Source organism: Sparus aurata, chromosome 7, assembly GCF_900880675.1.
Source record: "Sparus aurata chromosome 7, fSpaAur1.1, whole genome shotgun sequence".
Taxonomy (NCBI): Eukaryota; Metazoa; Chordata; class Actinopteri; order Spariformes; family Sparidae; genus Sparus; species Sparus aurata.
Genome location: NC_044193.1, coordinates 26,528,028 through 26,546,132, shown reverse-complemented (window position 1 = coordinate 26,546,132; position 18,105 = coordinate 26,528,028). Strand labels below are relative to the sequence as shown.

Sequence of the window (18,105 nt, the reverse complement as noted above, 5' to 3'; positions counted from 1 at the left end):
CCTATTTATAGAAATACAAGCCTGCTCACATGGTTAACGTCTGGGAAAGTATCCCTGTTTTAATCAAACCAAATTTTAGTCAGGATTGTCTCAGCTCCTTCAGCATGTATATTTGATCTCACTGCTATTTTTAAAATTACTTAAGTCTGTATGTGTTTTGATGATCAGACAGTGGTTTGATCTAACAGTCAGAGGAACATCCTTATTGTGTTTTCAGCATTAATTCAGTTTAGCAGTGTAGGGCAGCAATGTGTTCTATGAGGGAAATGCATAATATATATGAGGTGTGTATATATATGACACTATTGTAGGCAAGTAAAAATGTGTTATTTTGTACCGCTGTTATTTTGCTCTTTTTTTTAGTCACTTGTCGCTTGCTGGGTTTCTGCTAAGTTTGCCATCATCCTTTCCCACGTTACTTTTTAATACCTTCAGGTCAGATGCATTAAGGTCACTGCATTGCAAATTATTATGCGAAGACATCTTTAACGTGTGCCCATGATGTCTCGCCTCACTCACTGTGTCTGCTTGGGGTCTGAAACAAAACAAGCAAAAAAAAATACATTAATAAAATTAGCATTGAAATAGTATCTGTGCAGAGGAGTCTGCCCTCCAGAGGGCTGCTGTGTTGACTCACCATGACAGAGCAGGGAGGATCCTGGCAGAACAGGTTCTTCTTTTAAACACACTTGTGTTGCCGTGCTCTGAGACTCTCCGGCTTCACAGCTCCCACTTCCTCTATATAGATCCCCACTCCCAGCATGGCCAGCTGTAGCTCTTTGATTGGTGGAGCGTGTTGTAATGGCACACACCAGCAAGCCCAGTTTTTATTTTTATGAAGTGTCATTTTATAGCATGGAAGAGCAACGAGGCAAAGTCGTGCAGGTATGTCCCCACCATGACCACATGGGGGCACTGCCTCCACACGCTTCCACTGACAGTAAATGACCAGCAGAGTTGAATTTTCAGTCCACTGCACAGCAATAACTTCACTGTTCTGACACGTCAACGGCTCAGATATAATATGGTGTTTTTACCCACCATTATGCCTCAGTACAACAGAAATATTGACTGTATTAAATGGAAGTTAGTCAATAGTTCAACCGTCAGAGGGAGGAAAATGATTATTTAACCTTTAATTACAAAGTTTGACTGTAGGTGTTCGACACTACAGCAAAAGCAGATTACAGTGTTCAGTGTTAACTGGGGGTACGGCAGAGGGAACACTGCACTGACTCACACATTAATGTTGTGAGCTATGGTTTGTCGGGCTCAGATTAAAGGATCCTTCCACCACTAAGAATAGTCATCAGTATTCGCACTATTCGCTTCTGTGTGACGTTGCTTCAGATTCAACAATTTCCAGCTATTTCAGGAAAACATTTTTGCCCTGTTTAAAAAAAATGACATTCGCCTATACTGCTCACATCTTCACTAGGAGCCAGCGGGCTATTTTTTGCTGAGAGCTACAGACGGACAGGGAAATACTGAGAAATGCAGTGTCGGTTTTGGTCTTTCACAGGATTTGTGGGCAGTAATACAAATGTAGAACATCACCATGCTGTCACTGATGCAAATGTACACACATTTCCTGTCTGCCAAGATGTACTCTTAAGAGACTAAATGTTTCATTTCACTCGCCTTGATAAATGACTGGAGCCCACCATTAGGAGAGATTTAATAAATTACACACGTCCTGCTGATGGACTCGTAGCAACTCAATTCAAGGCTAATAAATCAACAAACAGGTTGCGGGAGTTATTTTTACAATAAATTCTACAGAATAAAAACAAACAAACAAACAAAAAAAAACGGAGCTGGACTACAGTTTCAACACTGATATCCTGCAGTGGTGGAAGTACTTTTTTTCAAGTTCTGTACAAACACGATGTACTTGAGTAATTCCATTTAATGCTACTTTATACTTCACTATAACTCAGAGGCAGATATTGTACTTTTTACTCCACTACATTTGTCTGACAGCTTTAGTTTTCTATAGACTAAGAAGAAAATAAAGACAGTGCTGTAAACAAGTGTTTTTCAGTCGCCGTCCATGTTGAAAACACTTCCTCGCTCCGACGCACCTGATTGAGATGATCAGCTCAGCTCATCAAGCTCTCCTGACGCCTGACAACGACCCATTCATTTGACTCAGGAAGTACCAAACAGTGTATTAAGCAGATAAAATCAGCACAATCACAACCATCCACGGCAGTAAAATGCAACACACCCATTAATGCAGCAGTAGTATTAATTAAAAAACATCAGATACAGTACAACACTGCAGGGGGAAACTTTATTCCACAATGAGTACTTTTACTTTTAAAACATAAAGAACATTTTGGGATTTTTTTTAATTAAGTAAAGCATCTGAATACTCCCTTCAACGCTGAGCTTCTGCACAACAACTTTCCCTGCATTCCAATACCCACACTGCCACACCGTTTAGTATGCCAGATATAGATTTAGTATGTCCCGGTACGAGGTATGTGAAATGCAGCATGCCAAGAATACCAAGATGTCATTTTAATCGTCTGGTTGCATTTTTTCAGTATGCAAACCAAACATGCTGTTCTGGCCATTCTGACCCACAATCCTCTGCACAGCGTAAGGTACGTAGCATGCGTCACCGCAAAAAGGTCAAAGTTCAAGGCCCACTGTCATGAAGAAGCAGTGTGTCCTAAGTGTATGCATACTGCCTGCAGCATTATGTAAGGCGCAGATGCAGCGCATTCTAGAAGTAAGAAGAAAAAGTGTGTAAGAGATTTGTTCTTTGGTGCGCATGTAATGTTCACATAGTTGTGGCAGAAACAGGCAAAAGCCGTTTCCACTGTTACGTTCAGTGTGCACCAGGACTGACTGTTACAGTCCGACATGATATTTAAACTTGGCAAGGCCCAAAGCTGTGACGCGTTACCTCTCACAGAAATACAGCGAATTACTTGCAGCTGCATCTGCGCTACACCTTCAAACATTTTTAAGTCTGGCATTTGTGATGCTTATTCAAAGTTTTCCATGGTAACCAACTTTTACCGTTAACTAAAGTATTTTTTTTATAGGCTATTTTTATATTGGCACCTTTACTCTAAAAGATCTGAGTAATTCTTCCACTTCCATTCTTGGAACTACTTTACTGAGTCATGCAAAAACATTTACAGAAGCATGACCATCCAAACATGAGAAATGCTAACTACTGGACAGAAATACATATCAATAACAGAAGAAAAAATAGAGCCTACACACTAGATATGTTCCAATTTTATTAAAAGTCACATGGTGGTATACTGATAAAAGTTCATGGGAGTAGAATATTTGTATGGGTTACATTCCTGAATCAAACACTGCTTTATCGCTTGCTGGCGAGCCACAGTGTTGCTGTCCGGCCTGTCAGCAGCTGTGGTGAAAGACCTCAAAGCCTTCTGAAACTGATTTTGAACAACTGTTCTAGTGGACCCTGGTACAAGGAGAGTGGAGTCTCAAAATAACAGAGTTCTTGAGAGAAAAATTCAATTTATTGGTCCGTTCTCTGTCCACTGAACTGAATTCAGGTTCCTTTTGCGTAGTCATACAGTCAACAGATAGAATAAAGTAATCAGTCATGACTACAATAAGGCAAACTATCAATACCTAACACAGAAATATGATCAAATGTGCATCAACTGAAGCAGAATTCAAACAATTAATAACAATGCAGCAAAAAAGATGGAGAAACTTACATGGTCAGCCACGCATGAAGGAGCACACCTGAACTCACCTGGCGTCTGCTGAGGGGGAGTCGTGCCGGGTATCTCGATACCACTGAGAACACTTTTCCCTGAGCAGCACAGCTGGAATTAACAGCAGAGCCCCTGCACGAGCAGACGCCCACATACAGTACAGTACAGAACAGCACAGCACAGTGTATCAGCAGGTCGCTCGCTGTGGGCTGTGCTGACCAGGGCCTGATGGCTGGATCTCCATGCAGGTTTAAGGTCAGACAGACACACAGTCGGTGCAGAGGGCTTTACAAAGCTGAACAACATATTCTTGAATAAGGAAAAACTCAACCTCAAGTGCCCGGAGGTAGCAGCAGAAGAGGCGCGATATAGTTCAGAGGAACGTGATGTTACAGGAAGAACAGAACTTGTGATTTGGAGTTAGTATTGATTGTCGGAAGTTAAAGAGTTTCAGGCAAAATTGTCAAAGTGAGGAGAATGAGAGTGTGTACAAGCCTGTTTGATCTCACTGTTCAGGTCCTCCAGTTTTGTGTTCAGACTTTCGTTCGTTTTTATACCATTTTGTTTTATTGCCTTTTGTGCATCTCCCCTCGAAAAAAAGTGCAACTCTGTTTTGGTGCAGTAACCAATAAATAAATAAACCAATAAAAACAAAACAAGTGCCTTATACGCAAACTTTTGAAAAATGGGATCATTTCCGCTGCTGCTGCTCATCCTTCTGACGGAGGCTGAAGGGCTGGATTACTGTTTAGTGTTTTCTCTATTGACCTCGAACACATTCCTCCCACTCTCTTTGCACTGTGTACCCTGTGGTCTTACTCATCGGGGCGCAGAGCACGGATGTTCTGTACGACTGCGTGTTTACTCGGAACACAATATCAATGGATATAATTAAGGTATCCAACCTGGCTTTTAAGACCGGGGTTTTAACATGAGGTAGAAAAAAAAGAAGGGGGGCACCTGAAATGAAAAGTTCAACCGCAGATGGAAAATTCGTTCACTACCCGCTCATCCTCACGTGGCTAGAACGTAAGGGGAATTTTCCTAATCCACATAATATTTTGTCGCAGCATTCTCCGAAACAGCGGAAGTAGAAGGGGACTTGTTAGATAAAATGGCTCCACACAGCTCATCCGGTATAATCCCACGTCTCCCCAAATATATTATTTTCAGCGTTGACACCCGACTTCCCATCTGCATGAGGGTGAGATGATAATGACTGCTTTTTCATTTTTGGGTGAACCTATCCTTTGAGGCCTCATCATATCACTTTAAAATTAGCTTTACTGTTGCATATCTCACACCATTTTTGAATAAATCAAATGACCACAAGCTAACAACCCTCTAAACCTGGGGCCGTCAGGGGCCCCCGAGGCGATGAGGCCCAGTGGTGGTTCCCCACTTAGCCCAGTTTTCAGCCTCGGGGGTGGTAATCTCTTTCAACATTAATCTCCATGTCCGCTTGTTCAGTCGGCAAAAAAATATCGCTTTGGAGGTTCACACGGGTTCGCATTTTCCACATCAGTCTTAAGACAATACTCACGTGCCCATATTTACAGTGGAGCAGGTAATGGTCTCTGTCATCGTTCCTTCTCTCCACTCTGAACTTTACTCCAAGCCGATACGAGGCTTTACCAGTCTGACAAAACAATATCAAGTGTGTATTTTTCTGTTTATTTCCTATTTATATCCACTTTGCCTGTGTTTCCCCGGGCAGTGTTTACATAAAGAGCCGCAGTGGAAGAAGAATGAGCCTGTCGAAGCCTTATATATATGTATTTCACACTGACTGAGGACGGTGGGTATCTCTTCCACTGGAATCGTGTTGAGGAAGGATTCCCTCGCAGCCTCTGTGAACAGAAGATGACCGGTAACTGTATCGGTGTGCATTTGTTTAGTGAGTATTGGTCAAAAAATGTTTTCAGGACAGTTTTTACAGGTCTGTTATGGAACAATTTTTCCTGTCTCGTGAATTCGTGAGAGGGCGTGTGTGTGTGCGTGTGTGTGACAACTGGTGTTGTTTACAACAGGCCGTCATTTTCCGAGAGTGGCTTTCCTCTTATGCATAAAACAATCCCAGCTTGAATATAACCATAAAAGCCACATGTTGTCATTAACGGTCATTGTGTTGAGAAATGATCATCTAAAATAAGATTTGAGAATGAGAAATAAGCAGGAATACTGCTCGAACCTGATATTTGCCATCGAAAGCTGCTCTTGGATCTGCGATAACCTCTTGGAAACATGAGTGATTTGAGGTCGCGTTACATGACTTAACTCTGGATGCACTTGGCCTCCTCCAAAAACCATGCACTTGGGTAAATGTTTATCACATCCCTTAATGATAATGTGACCGTGATAAGAAGCACTGGGAATAACAGGCGCATTTACTTCCCTCTTCCTCCGTACATGACACAGAGAGTTTCCACAGTCAGGGCCACGGGGCCAAAGATGATTAGAAGAACGTGACTGTTTTGCGGTAAAGCCATAAAGATAAGTTGATGACCCAGTCTGGGTTACAGTAAGCCGTAAAATAGGTCCTCATAAGATTGTAAATCAATTTTCCTTGTGTTTACCTGCTTTGTTTTGAAGTCCTTTGAACCTTACCTGTCTCCTGTTGACTACGAGAAGCCGTAGAAACTGTCTGACGCGTTTGTAGTACAATTTACCAGCATTCAGATTTATTACAGTGTACATCTCACGTGAGGAGGCTCAAATATAACATGCAAATGAGGGATTGCACATGTTTTTCGTGGAGAAATGACAACATCTGCAGCGTTTGCAGTCCTAGGTTCGTATGTTTTAATCAAAAATGTCCGGTGTATCCCAAAAGTAAACTCTCCCTGCTTGTTCTACTAACATGTATTCCCGCCCTCCCCATGTCACCCTAAGCCTTTATTGGGTGTGAGCTTTTTATTTATGTATTTATTATTTAACAGCGACCTTGAAGAGAGGACACAGGACGGGAAGTGTAGGCATGCTTGCTCCAGGAATCCATTCCAACAATTTAATAATTCTTGCTGCCAGAGGTTTTCACATTGGAAAAAGCACCCTGGGGTGTCTGGGGTCCTCATCACCATCCCAGAAAATATATATAAGCTAACTAACAAGCTGCTGTAGGACAACACGGCTAGCTTTAGTGTTCCATACATTATCACTGTGTACCAGTGTCTAAACCTATTATGGATGCTCACACACAGCAGCCATTTTCCTGTCATGTCCGGGCTCAGGGTGGGATGGCTGGGATAATGTTTTGCTGCTGTGCTCCAGGTTGTAAGTCATATAAACGTAGGGAGGCTGACAGATTGTTATTTCAGAACTTCCTGATAGAGCAGCAAGGATGGACAAAAAAAATCTGGAGGGACACCGGCCATACAACAACATGCGATAACCTTTTAGCTACTGTTGGCATGCAACCACTTCCTAGCTAACATCACAGTTTAATTGCATCCAGTGTGTTTCATTTACAGGCTTAAATAAATTTTTTTCAAGATGTGCGTCGATATTCTAGCATTAATTGATGCCTTTCCTATCACACGGTGTAACACAATCAAAAGCTAATGTTAGCCAGGAAGTGGTCGGATGCTAACGTTAGCTGTTGTCTAACATTAGCGAAGGGGCCATCAAATACGTTGTTTTATGTTGAATATAATATAATTACTAAAGACACGTGAACAATTATGTAATGTAGGTACTAATGAGACGCTGAATATATATCATCTACTGAAAAGTACACTAAAACTTATTATCCGAAACAATAACGCAATAATACATTTGACTTGTTCTTCTCAATTAATACTTATTTGAAATCTGCAACAAATTCAAACACGATTCAGTGCCTAAAGACACAATATACTACAGTGATGATTTTACTGTGACACGTCCCCTCTCCTGTAAATGAAAAGGGCAAGTTTAAGGCTCCACGGTGACCAAGAGGTTAAAGACCCCCACCATATTACAGCATGTCCTTATTTCACCTCCAGCTGGGGACCTCATGTCATTCACCTCTCTCTCTTTAGGCTCACACCACCTGTCAAATTCTTCAGTTGTTCGCAATATGATACCACGTCAAGTTTCAGACTTAGTGATACCCTCATGACCAAATTCTTTCAGAGGGCATTTCCCACCTACATGAGTGATTGGTCAGTCAAACCTTTGACAGGCAGGATGAAATTTTTTTGTGAACCAATCTTCTCGTGCCACATCACCTTACACTTATACAGAAAAAATATGAAACTATCATGATAATTCGCTGAGGACATTTACATCATGTTCCCGAGACAATGAACATTTTGACTTTGACTTAACATTTTCTGCCGCTTATAGGAAATCTTCTATAATCTAGTAAATGCGCCAACTTTTTGTACAGATGATAGAAAATGGTTAGTCTGCTTCTCATGACCCTTGCTCACAAGATGCATCCTCATGAGTTTAGCTACTCTCCAGCTACAGTTCTGACCTGAGGGAAAATGCATTTGTTATATGTTTCTTAGCGTCTCGCATTTACATAGCCAGAGGCTGCCAAAGGTGCCGACCTGCTCTTCGGGAGCTATGCAGCTCCTCCTAACCTGAGTGCCCTTGCAATAATTATACACTCAGCCATTCACACTGATGGAACAGCCACTGGGAGCAAAGTAGGGTTTAGTATCTCAAGGACACTGCTTGACATGCTCTACCAGCCGCCCCCGTTATAAACAGAACCTACAGCTAGCCGCCCGACGTGGCTTAGTTCACAAGGAGGCACAGTGGCGCTAAATGCTAACGTGCGGACATGACAACGCTGACATGCCGGTGCTTAGCAGGTAAAATGGTAACTGGGTCGACCCTCTTAGTTCGGTGTGTTAGCATGCTAATGTTAGCTTAATAGTACTAAACACAGGCTGACGGGTCAATAGATTTGCAGGTATTTAGCCAAGTATTGGAAAAATTAACCCTCAAAAACCTAAAAGTAAAGTCTCAGTTTTACTTCTGCTTTGTCTTAGAATTTATTAATTTGCCTGAAATTTAAAAAAACAAACAAACAAAAAACAGTCAAACCTTGGACGGTTTATTTCTGTTTTATTTTTACAGTCAGGAAGTCTTTAAAAAGATGCACTCGGATGTTGCAGACTTCCATACGAATCACTGTCTACATCTGACCATTCTTAAACAAGTTGCAGCCATTTATTATAATGCCATCCTAAGCGTGAAAAACAAGCCTAATCCTTTTTTTCCCCATTTACTGACCATGTAGACGTTTCCCCCCCAAAAAAGTCAGTAGTTATTAAAAGTGTAGTTAATTGACACCGACACAGTAATCACCAAGCCAGTGTACACACGCCTCGATGCCTCGTCCGAGCTGCCCGCAACGTAACAGTGTTTGTTTTAACGTCAAACAATGCAGGAGCACGGATTTCTTGCCCTCGGGGACTCGCTGACAGAGGTTCAAAATATCATCTGCGCTCGCTGGTGTTGGAGTAAATGTGGGCGGAGAGGAGGGACAGTCAACATTGTGTCATTTTATGACCTGTCTGCACACACAGCTTCCCTGCTCACGTGTATCCCTCCCCAGCCTCAGCAGCAGCTTCACCCATCCGGGCCAAGATAACTTACCGTAGCTTATTACATTTCATCCAGCCACCCACTAAATCTTTGACACATTTATAAGAGGTTCATGGGTTCCAGGTAGGGGAATAAAACTGCTTTTGATTGTATACCTCCTCCTTCCTCAAAGCACTCACAACCCAACGCCCAATAAATGACTTTGCTGATATGATACAGCAGTATTTGTGTTTGGGTTACTAAATAACCAAGTCAGTTAGGCAGCTGTTATTGCAGAGATGCGCCATCGCTAATGGGCCCGGAGCCATTAGTCATTACCATAAAATCAAACGAGCGATCAAATAAAAAGTCTGTGTCACATTTCTTACAAGTCACCTTTACGAGCAGGGGCCTCTTCCTGGCGGATGTGCATTTATTATTTTGATGTTTATTTCCTGGAGTTGAAAAAAAAAAAAAAGAAAAAAGAATGAATGAAAGATTGAGGAAAAAGCTCTTCTCTGATTCACTGTGATCTCAACACCTGAGAGCAAACATTGCACAGTCATTCCAACGCTGGTGACGTGCATCTTGGGAAGTTTTCAAAATACACAAGCATTTAACTAAAAGTCTCTACTGCTGCTTATGCTGATGTGCCACACTGTCCGGCAAACAGGAAGTGGAACAACGGGCTTAATCACACAGACCTGTTGCCACGGTGGGAAGATACTCCTGCGTCGCCACCTGGCACCTTATCACCGACTAAATGGAAATGTGTCCTTTATATGCATTGGCCATCTTAAGCATACAGGCTCATGCAAAAGCTGTGCGGCTTTGTGTGTCCTTTGTGTTCAGTGTCTGGCGCAGGGGGAGTAACACCACATCAGCCAGTTTGCATTTAGTCATTCTGGAGGGGAACATTTTTTTTTTTTTCACAAGAGAGCAGACGTGAGATATAGTCGACCAGGAAAAGAGACACAGCTGTCAGGTGAAGGATTTATTACCCTGTTTGTGTTTGTATATTGAGCTGTAGGTGAGGCGTATTCGTTGGGGGGGGGGGGGGGGAGAAGAAAGATATCACCATAGAAAGAGACTGGGAGGAGTGGTGAGAAGCCGAGAATGTGTATTACCCTCCTTGAAGTCTTCCTCCCACCCCTCCTCCTCCTCCTCCACCACCCTCCACCTCCAGACACCACCTCAAGGCCAAAACACTGTCATTTGCATAAGATGCTAAAAAGGGAGCTGATAGAGCAGGGCAGGTGATACTGCCAACGGACACAGAAGAAGGAGGACCTAGAGCTGACATAGAAAGCTACTACACACCCACTGACTCACACACACACACACACACCTGTGACTCCTGTATCCAGACCAGTCCAGAGGAGGACGTTAGCCTGGGCAGAGGCACAATTAAAACCCAGAACTCCCTGCAGGCATCATAGAGGAGAGCTGACTTTGACTTCAGAAAAATGCATTTTCCAGTGCAAAGGGAGTGAGCCGAGCCGAGCCCGGCCCTGAGAGATAAAGAGGATCATCTGACATCTTCTTCAGTCAACAGGTAAACTGAACCTTTGCTCTAAATGTTGCCCGAAAGCCTTTGTGCTTTTTTTGTTGTTGTTGTACCTGCTTGTGGCTTTAAAAAAAGGCTTTAAAAAGAAAAAAAAAGTTTGCATTTTCTTTTCAAGCGAGGACCATAAATATGAGCAGAATCCGCTAACACAGGCAGGCTTGTTAGCAGTGAAATAACAGTTAACTCAACTTTAATTAACTATACATTTACCATTTATTAATGACTGTTATTAGAGTGTTCCCCAGACTCCTTTTGAGAACAGCAGTACTGTGAGTGAAAAGGCAGCCTACTCCTAAAACAAACAATAAAAGCCCATTATAGACTACATTCAATTACAAAAAGGTGTTATTTCCTGAACTTTATTCGGTTGCAAACAAATTGGACAGTGCAGGTGGGTTACATCCATTGCAAGGTGGAGGCAGGAAGCCCAGTAGCAGCTGCAGCACCAACTAGTCACGTTTCAGGAGCAGATCTCTCTGTAAATTCAGTTTAGATTCCCTCATTATGTTGTGTTTACACATGTGCTGTCTATACATGCTCAGTCAACAGCAGGTTCAGTTAAACTGTCTGCGGCAGCCCCTGTCTCCCACTCCTGCACCGGTTCAAACGGCGGGTGGATCGGGTTTCATTTACCTTTCAGGCTGAGAACAGGTCGGGCAGCATTTGTTGGACGGTGGTTGAGCTGAGCCGCACACAAAGGGGCTGAGAAACAGACAACAATGGTATTTTTTACATGCGGCTCGCAAACAGCGCCTTAATTTGACAAACAAAACAGGTCTCGTGACTGACGACTTGCAATTTGACCTCAAGTGGGTCACTGGGACGTGAGGAGAACATGTGCTGCTGATAGACAGGAGGGACCATAAATTGAAGCTTGAGGCAGATTACTGTACAAAGGCAATTAGGGGGCTTCCCCCGCATATGAGGTTCATATTTTTGGTTCAACAACGACTTAGTCTGGGTTAATATTTGACTCTGCTGCACACTCTGCGACCCCTGGGTTTGTCCCTACAGAGACCTATGGATTTCCCTTCCTCCACCTGCACTCTGTACAGTATATATATATATATATATATATATAATGAATAAACACTTGACAGTAGACCAGCTGGTCAACAGGTCTTCCTCCAGCTCTCCAGTGGCTACATGTGATGGTTGCTGGGTCGTGATAAATGTCAAAAAACACGCTGTCACACAATTCAAGAGAACTGCAAAGTGAACGAACTGGATCAAGCTTAGGTTTGCTCACACAAAATAAACATTAGCCACCATAGACTACTCGTTATGTCGGATTAAATGAGCTGTAGCAGCCATACCCCTGAGCGTATGGAAGGGTGCATTTACTTGCTCGTGTATTCAACAGTTCATTTGTACGAGAAATATAATTATTTCCTTTCATAGCTTACATGGTCTGCCTCAAAAGATGCAATATGTAAAAAAATTGTTGATTACATACTCAAAACAAAATGGAGAGGCAGCGCATCACCAGAGCGTAACCACTTACTGCTAACTGTAGTTGCCTTTAGCTCGTTAGCTCACTTAGCAGTGCAGTTAGCGGTTTGGACTGGGAGCTCTGGGACCAGTTAGCGTTTATGCTGCGAGCACAGGAGCTTCGAGTCGCTGTGGACTGGGCCGTGGCTAGCTGGTTAGCATGCCGGCTTCAGTGCATATCTCTGCAACACACTGCACAGACACCACAATGTCGAAACTGTTATTTCTTCACATTCAGTTGACTTCTTACATATTGCCCCTTAAAGAGAAGGCAAACAGATCTGTTACCAAGTTCAGTCTACACCAGATGACAAGGACGCACAATAATGTCCTCCCACTTCACACTCAGTTCTGTCTGGAATGTGTGAAACATTGTCACAGGGTGAGGTTATGATGTAAACAGCATATTTTGGCATTTGCAAATAAGATAGGCAGGAATTTAGATTGTGCTCATTGCGGTCCCAACCGGCTGTTACAAAAAAAAAAGCCTTCAACAAAGAGAGGAGCTCAATGTGTACAACATCACGAGGAACAGATATCTGCTCGGGAACACATTTAGACGTCGCACAGGACAGGTTATAATATTATCTCTCCGTTTTTATCGTTACACTTCAAAACAAAGGTCAATCAAAGTTGCTGTAAACAAATTCTGATTCTGATGATTTTATTATAACTGTACAACCTGGTGTTTTATTGTCGACTGCTCAAGCTATAATTGGGAGAGCATCAAAGCGCAGCCTGAGGCCGCCGCCAAAACTGCTCTCACCTCGTTGGCTTTTGACAATGCGAGCCTGTGTCGCTGCTCAGTTTTCAGTTGGTTGCTGTTTACTTAGCACTTGTTCCACCGGTAACACAGCCCGAGGCCCCAGAAACGGTTTGTCCTTTCAAAGACCTTAAGCCTGACCTCTGCAGACGCCGAATGATGTGAAGCATATACTGATTAACTTAATGTGAACCTTAATGCGTGTGAATGAACACTTTGGGTAAACAGAAGCTGAGCCAATGCTACCAATATGTCAGTGGACAAAAATGATAACAGAACAGTAGAAGAGAGCAAAAGGCAGTGTCAGCAGCTGACGGCGGTGGTTCAGTCCTGCCTGTTCCGATACTTAATGACTTGATTTGAACAAACTGACCATCCAGTTAGTCAAGTCAAGTGCGTGGTGAGGGATTGACACCTTTCTAATGGTTATTATTCCAAATAAGTTGTAGACTTTTTCAAAATCGGAAATCTTTCAAAATGAGAAATGTGCAAACATTTGAATGTTTGACGGATTTTTTTTAGTAAGCTTCGCCCCGTGACGCAGGTGTTTGTCATGTCGAGGTAGGGTTGGTAAAAAGAAAAAAACAGTCTGTCACGGTGAGTTAAATATTACCTTTTTGTCTCCGGCCAATGACCACACCCGATTACAGAATTCCAATATGAGCAATGGTGAAACCGCGTCTTGGTCGGTGGTTGGGGAGGGCTTTAAAACTGATAAGACAGGTGTAATTATACTCAAAAATGTGTCCTCATCCCGCTAAGAGACGAGGAGCAAGAGTTGGCGGCGCAGGAATTTCAAGGGTAGATGGAGTGATTAGACGGAGAACAAGCGGGGACTTTGTGTGGATGGGGCAGTCCCGGGGCAGGACCAGCCCCGAGGGCACGGGGAGGAGAACACCTGCGCTCCGGCCATCCTTCATCCTGAACACACACTGTCTCCTTCACGTCAGGGGCCTTTAATACCTAACCCACGACGACAGCAGGCAGGCCATTAGCATTAATATTCTTATCATCCTAACAAAATACCAGACAGTGCGATCAGATTCAGAACAGAGCAGCAGTCTAGTCCTCAGAGCACATCGCCCTGCACACTTTACACTAACCAAACCTGGTCCAGGTAGCAGACAGTTGCTGACCCCAAACCTGGTCTAATAGCTTCTATTAGCTTTGTGATATAGGCCTACAGATTAGAACACATATGCTCAAAAAAATCTAATTTACAAGGCAGCCTGATGACCAAAACAATCTTTCATCAGCTGCATGATGAGAGGGGCCCAGGAACACCCTGTGCTAGCTGGTGTGCTGTGTGTCAGCATGCTACGCTGCCTAGTGTTTTGTGCACAACTTCTAAATGCCAAACCCCTTTGAATACAGAGTGAGCCAGTTGTTGTATGCAGCTCCATGCAGCTAGTGATAAGGTCTTATTAAAACTACATGGACTAGCTCCTTAAAATGTTCTGGTGTGAGATAGTCTCAGGAGTTAGTTTGTCAGTTCAACTGTGGAGAAATGCTATTAGTCACTGCTGCTTGGCCCACGGGATGCTAGGTAGCAGTAGGGCTAGCTGGTTAGCATGCTAATATCAGTAGATATCACTGCAACACAATAACATAACGTCAAAACTGTTATTTCCTCACATTCTGTTAACAAGTTTTGTTATTTTTTTTTTCAATGTTTTCGACAAAAATCTTATATAGTGTGCCAAAAAGGTGTCTCTGGCCTTGAAGGGTTAAAAGCTAGCAGAGCTGAGAATGTAAATAGCTCAAAATAGCTGGCAAGATAACACTTAGAGGAAATTCAGCAAATACTGTGTGTGTAATCCTTGATTAGCTCACCAATTCTTTATTTTCTCCAACTTCATTGATATGAAATGTGTGAGCAGATAAGCCCCAGAGAGTGCAGCGATGCATGCTAGACAATGTGTCCTTTATCATCAGTAACACTATGTTCCGTGGGACTGCGAGGACAATAAAGTTTAATCAACTCTGTGCTCAGGCCACACACAGGCAGAAGCAACCCACGCTGACACCGCGTTTCTCTTGCACCATGTCTCCATCATTTATTTGGCGTGTGACGCTCAGCAAATGGTGCTCGTTCACGACGGAGACACTGAGTCATCCGCTGGCCAGACACAACAACACAACTTTACAACACTGAGCTTTTATGAGCAGAGGCTTAAATTTTTGGTCAATAGAGGTTCTTAATTTTCTTGAACATAGTTTGGGCCTGAGCCTAGGATTAAAACGTCTTTATGATTCGGGAAATCTCTCATAGTGTTCCCTTAAGAACACTGTGTCAATCTACATAACACTCAGTCCACCTGCTGAACATCACCCACACTAATACAGGGGTGGACGCTGTCCGTTCCATTTCTGCCTGGCACATCACTGAACTGACTCATTTGTTTGTGCTGGTTGCCGTTGCTTAAGTAAATCACCAATATTACTCAACACATTTGACCCATTTTTTTGCTTCCCATTCAGTGACTGAATTACTCACTGACTGACGCAAATCCTCTCAGCTTAGCGATATTAAGTGTGTTCTGTCTGAGGGCCAAAAAAGTTCAAGCAATGGTCAGAGTTCATCACTCAACTGGGCCGTATAGAATGTGCACTGATCCGCCGATATCCTGTCGAGGGATATGACTGAAAAAACTGTTTGCACCTGCTTGTGCCGTTGTCTTGATGCCAGATATCAACTGAAATATAAAAACTAATCTTTACTTTTTTTATTCATTCTCTTTTAAAGATAGTCCAGAAGTGAAGGACAGACGAAGGAGAGGAAGGAAGAGGCCAGAGAGTCAAGGGGAGACTTGACAAAGGCGAAGGAAGGCTCGTATTTCTGAAGATGGAGCAGCCCACGCAGATTTGGCACACACAGGTCGGCCCGCAGGACGTCACTGGAGAGATGCAGAAGAAGGTGTCAGTCGTCAGTGTCAGCCAGCCAGAGTGCTCCATCTGCTACAACACCTACGACAATGTCTTCAAAACACCCAAGCTGCTGGACTGCACCCACACCTTCTGCCTGGAGTGCCTCTCCCGCCTCATGGCCGTCTCGCCGACCGACCAGGACGGCGGCAGCGCTCACCTCTCTTGCCCCTTCTGCCGTCAGTCCACCACGCTGCCAGAGGAAGGACCTCCGGCTCTGACCACTAGCCGCGAAATCCTCTGCAGGCTGCCCAGAGACCAGCAGCAGGAGGAGGATGTGTGGATTGACGGGCAGAAGCTGTGCTACAATGGCTCCAGGAAAGGCAACGGCGCCCCCGACAGTCCCACGGCCCTCTGCATCTGCATTGACATAGGGGCCAGCAAGGCGGTGGAATCCACCATCCAGTCGCGGCCTCGGACTGTTGGCCTGCTGGACCGGCTGGCGGACTGGAAGAGGATGTTGCTCTTCATCGTGCTCATGGTGCTGCTTGTCGTTGTCGTGTTGTGGCCGCTGCAGTGTGCGTTCAGCACCGGGAACATACGCTGTTTGCGAGAGAACCCTGAGCCCACTACCACCCAAACTACTACCACTACTCCTAGACCGCGCTTCTAGACTGACTGTACATACTGGTGTGTGGGACATTCCTAATGCTGTAAATTATTTGACGTTTCACATTTCGTAAGCGCAAATTACTACACTCAACACCTCTGATTTGAACCAGCAGCAGAGCCACAGATCTTAAAAGCTCCAAGTCCTAAAAGACACTGTGGCGGACCCCGCCGGAGGACAGAGATGAAAGGACGAAACCAACACAGGCTACACCGATTTTCACTGGAATTATGTGTCACATGCCACCAGACATCACTTAAATTGTATAAGTATAATCATTAAAAAATTCTACACGTGGCACCTTTAACTCTACAGCAGTTACACATCAGCAGAAGCACATCACTAAACTGTTCAAACAAGCTCGTAAGGACTCCGAGGGCCACTTTGCCCCTCAAATCACCGTCAGTGACACAGAACATTTTTGTTTCCCTTGAATCAACATCTGTTTCAAATTAGGACTTTTTGGTCTATTCGCATTGTTGGCATATGTTGTCTTATTTGGACACGTCCGCTCAGATAACAGAGAACATGAGTGGGTTGATTATGATGTAAAGTGTGCCGTAGCATTTGTGCCAAACAAGCCTGACATTTATGAATGAAATGTAAACTTTGCCTCGCAAGCATCAGGTTGGCTTAAGAACAACAAGTAGTTACGTTTACAGTAACAACAAGTGTGTCTGAAAAGAAAAATGAATGTAATCCCAACGTGCCAACTGAGAACTTTTAACTTTATACGTTGTACATTTGATTGGTGTGTTTTGATATGTCCTTGTTTACAGAACTATAATAAAAAAGTGAAATATCTGCTCAGATTTCTCTCCTGGGAAATAACATACTATTATTTGTGCATGACAGCCTTATTTCCAAGATTCACAATCATTTGTTTGGGGTTTTTCTTGACATCGAAAAAACTGAATTTCCTGCAGCATCAAGTGGTGGTTCTAATCCGTCTGAAAAGCAGGAGCTGTAAATGCCCTCACACAACACACAGATCCTGACGTGCTTGAGTGCAAAGTAAAAAGTTTACCTCATGTCAGGTTCAAGTTACCAAACAGTCGAGTCACTTACTGACCGCGGTTGGTCATTTCCTCCCCCGTCTGATCATTAAACATATGACAATGAAAGCAAAGCCCTCCTTCATCTCGACAGGAAGTTGCCTTTAATTATTCCCGGATCAGGTGCGTCAGATAAAGGAAAAGTTTGGCTGCGGGTTTTTTTTTTTCCCCACCCGAGTCACTCACTTGTGAGACACAGCTGATAAGATGATTCCATTACATTTTAACACTCATTTAGGAGTGGCCGTAATAAACGCGCGACTTCCTGAAGCAGCGCTGAAACTGCCAGTAAACACAGTTAGCCAATATATCCAGAAAACAGAGCAAAAAAAAAAACAAAACAAAAAGCAAAAAAACGCTCAGTCATGTCTTCAAAATGGCTTTTGGAGTGAATACAAAAACAAAAATAAAACAAACACTTAAATATTATGTGTAGAACATTTAAATATAAGCCAGTT

At 43.3% G+C, this 18,105-nt stretch overlaps 1 protein-coding gene across 1 annotated transcript; it reads left to right on the top strand.

Moving 5' to 3' along the window:
* The first annotated feature begins 10,491 nt into the window (after nucleotides 1-10,491).
* Nucleotides 10,492-17,425, top strand: rnf223 (ring finger protein 223). Its single transcript, XM_030422165.1, has 2 exons — nucleotides 10,492-10,791; nucleotides 15,804-17,425. The coding sequence occupies exon 2, from the start codon at nucleotides 15,903-15,905 to the stop codon at nucleotides 16,593-16,595; it is 693 nt and encodes a 230-aa protein (XP_030278025.1). The 5' UTR covers nucleotides 10,492-10,791; nucleotides 15,804-15,902; the 3' UTR covers nucleotides 16,596-17,425.
* Nucleotides 17,426-18,105: the final 680 nt, after the last annotated feature.

Excerpts from the sequence above, each read along its gene's own strand:
- rnf223 (XM_030422165.1), top strand. The coding sequence starts at position 15,903 with ATGGAGCAGCCCACGCAGATTTGGCACACACAGGTCGGCCCGCAGGAC.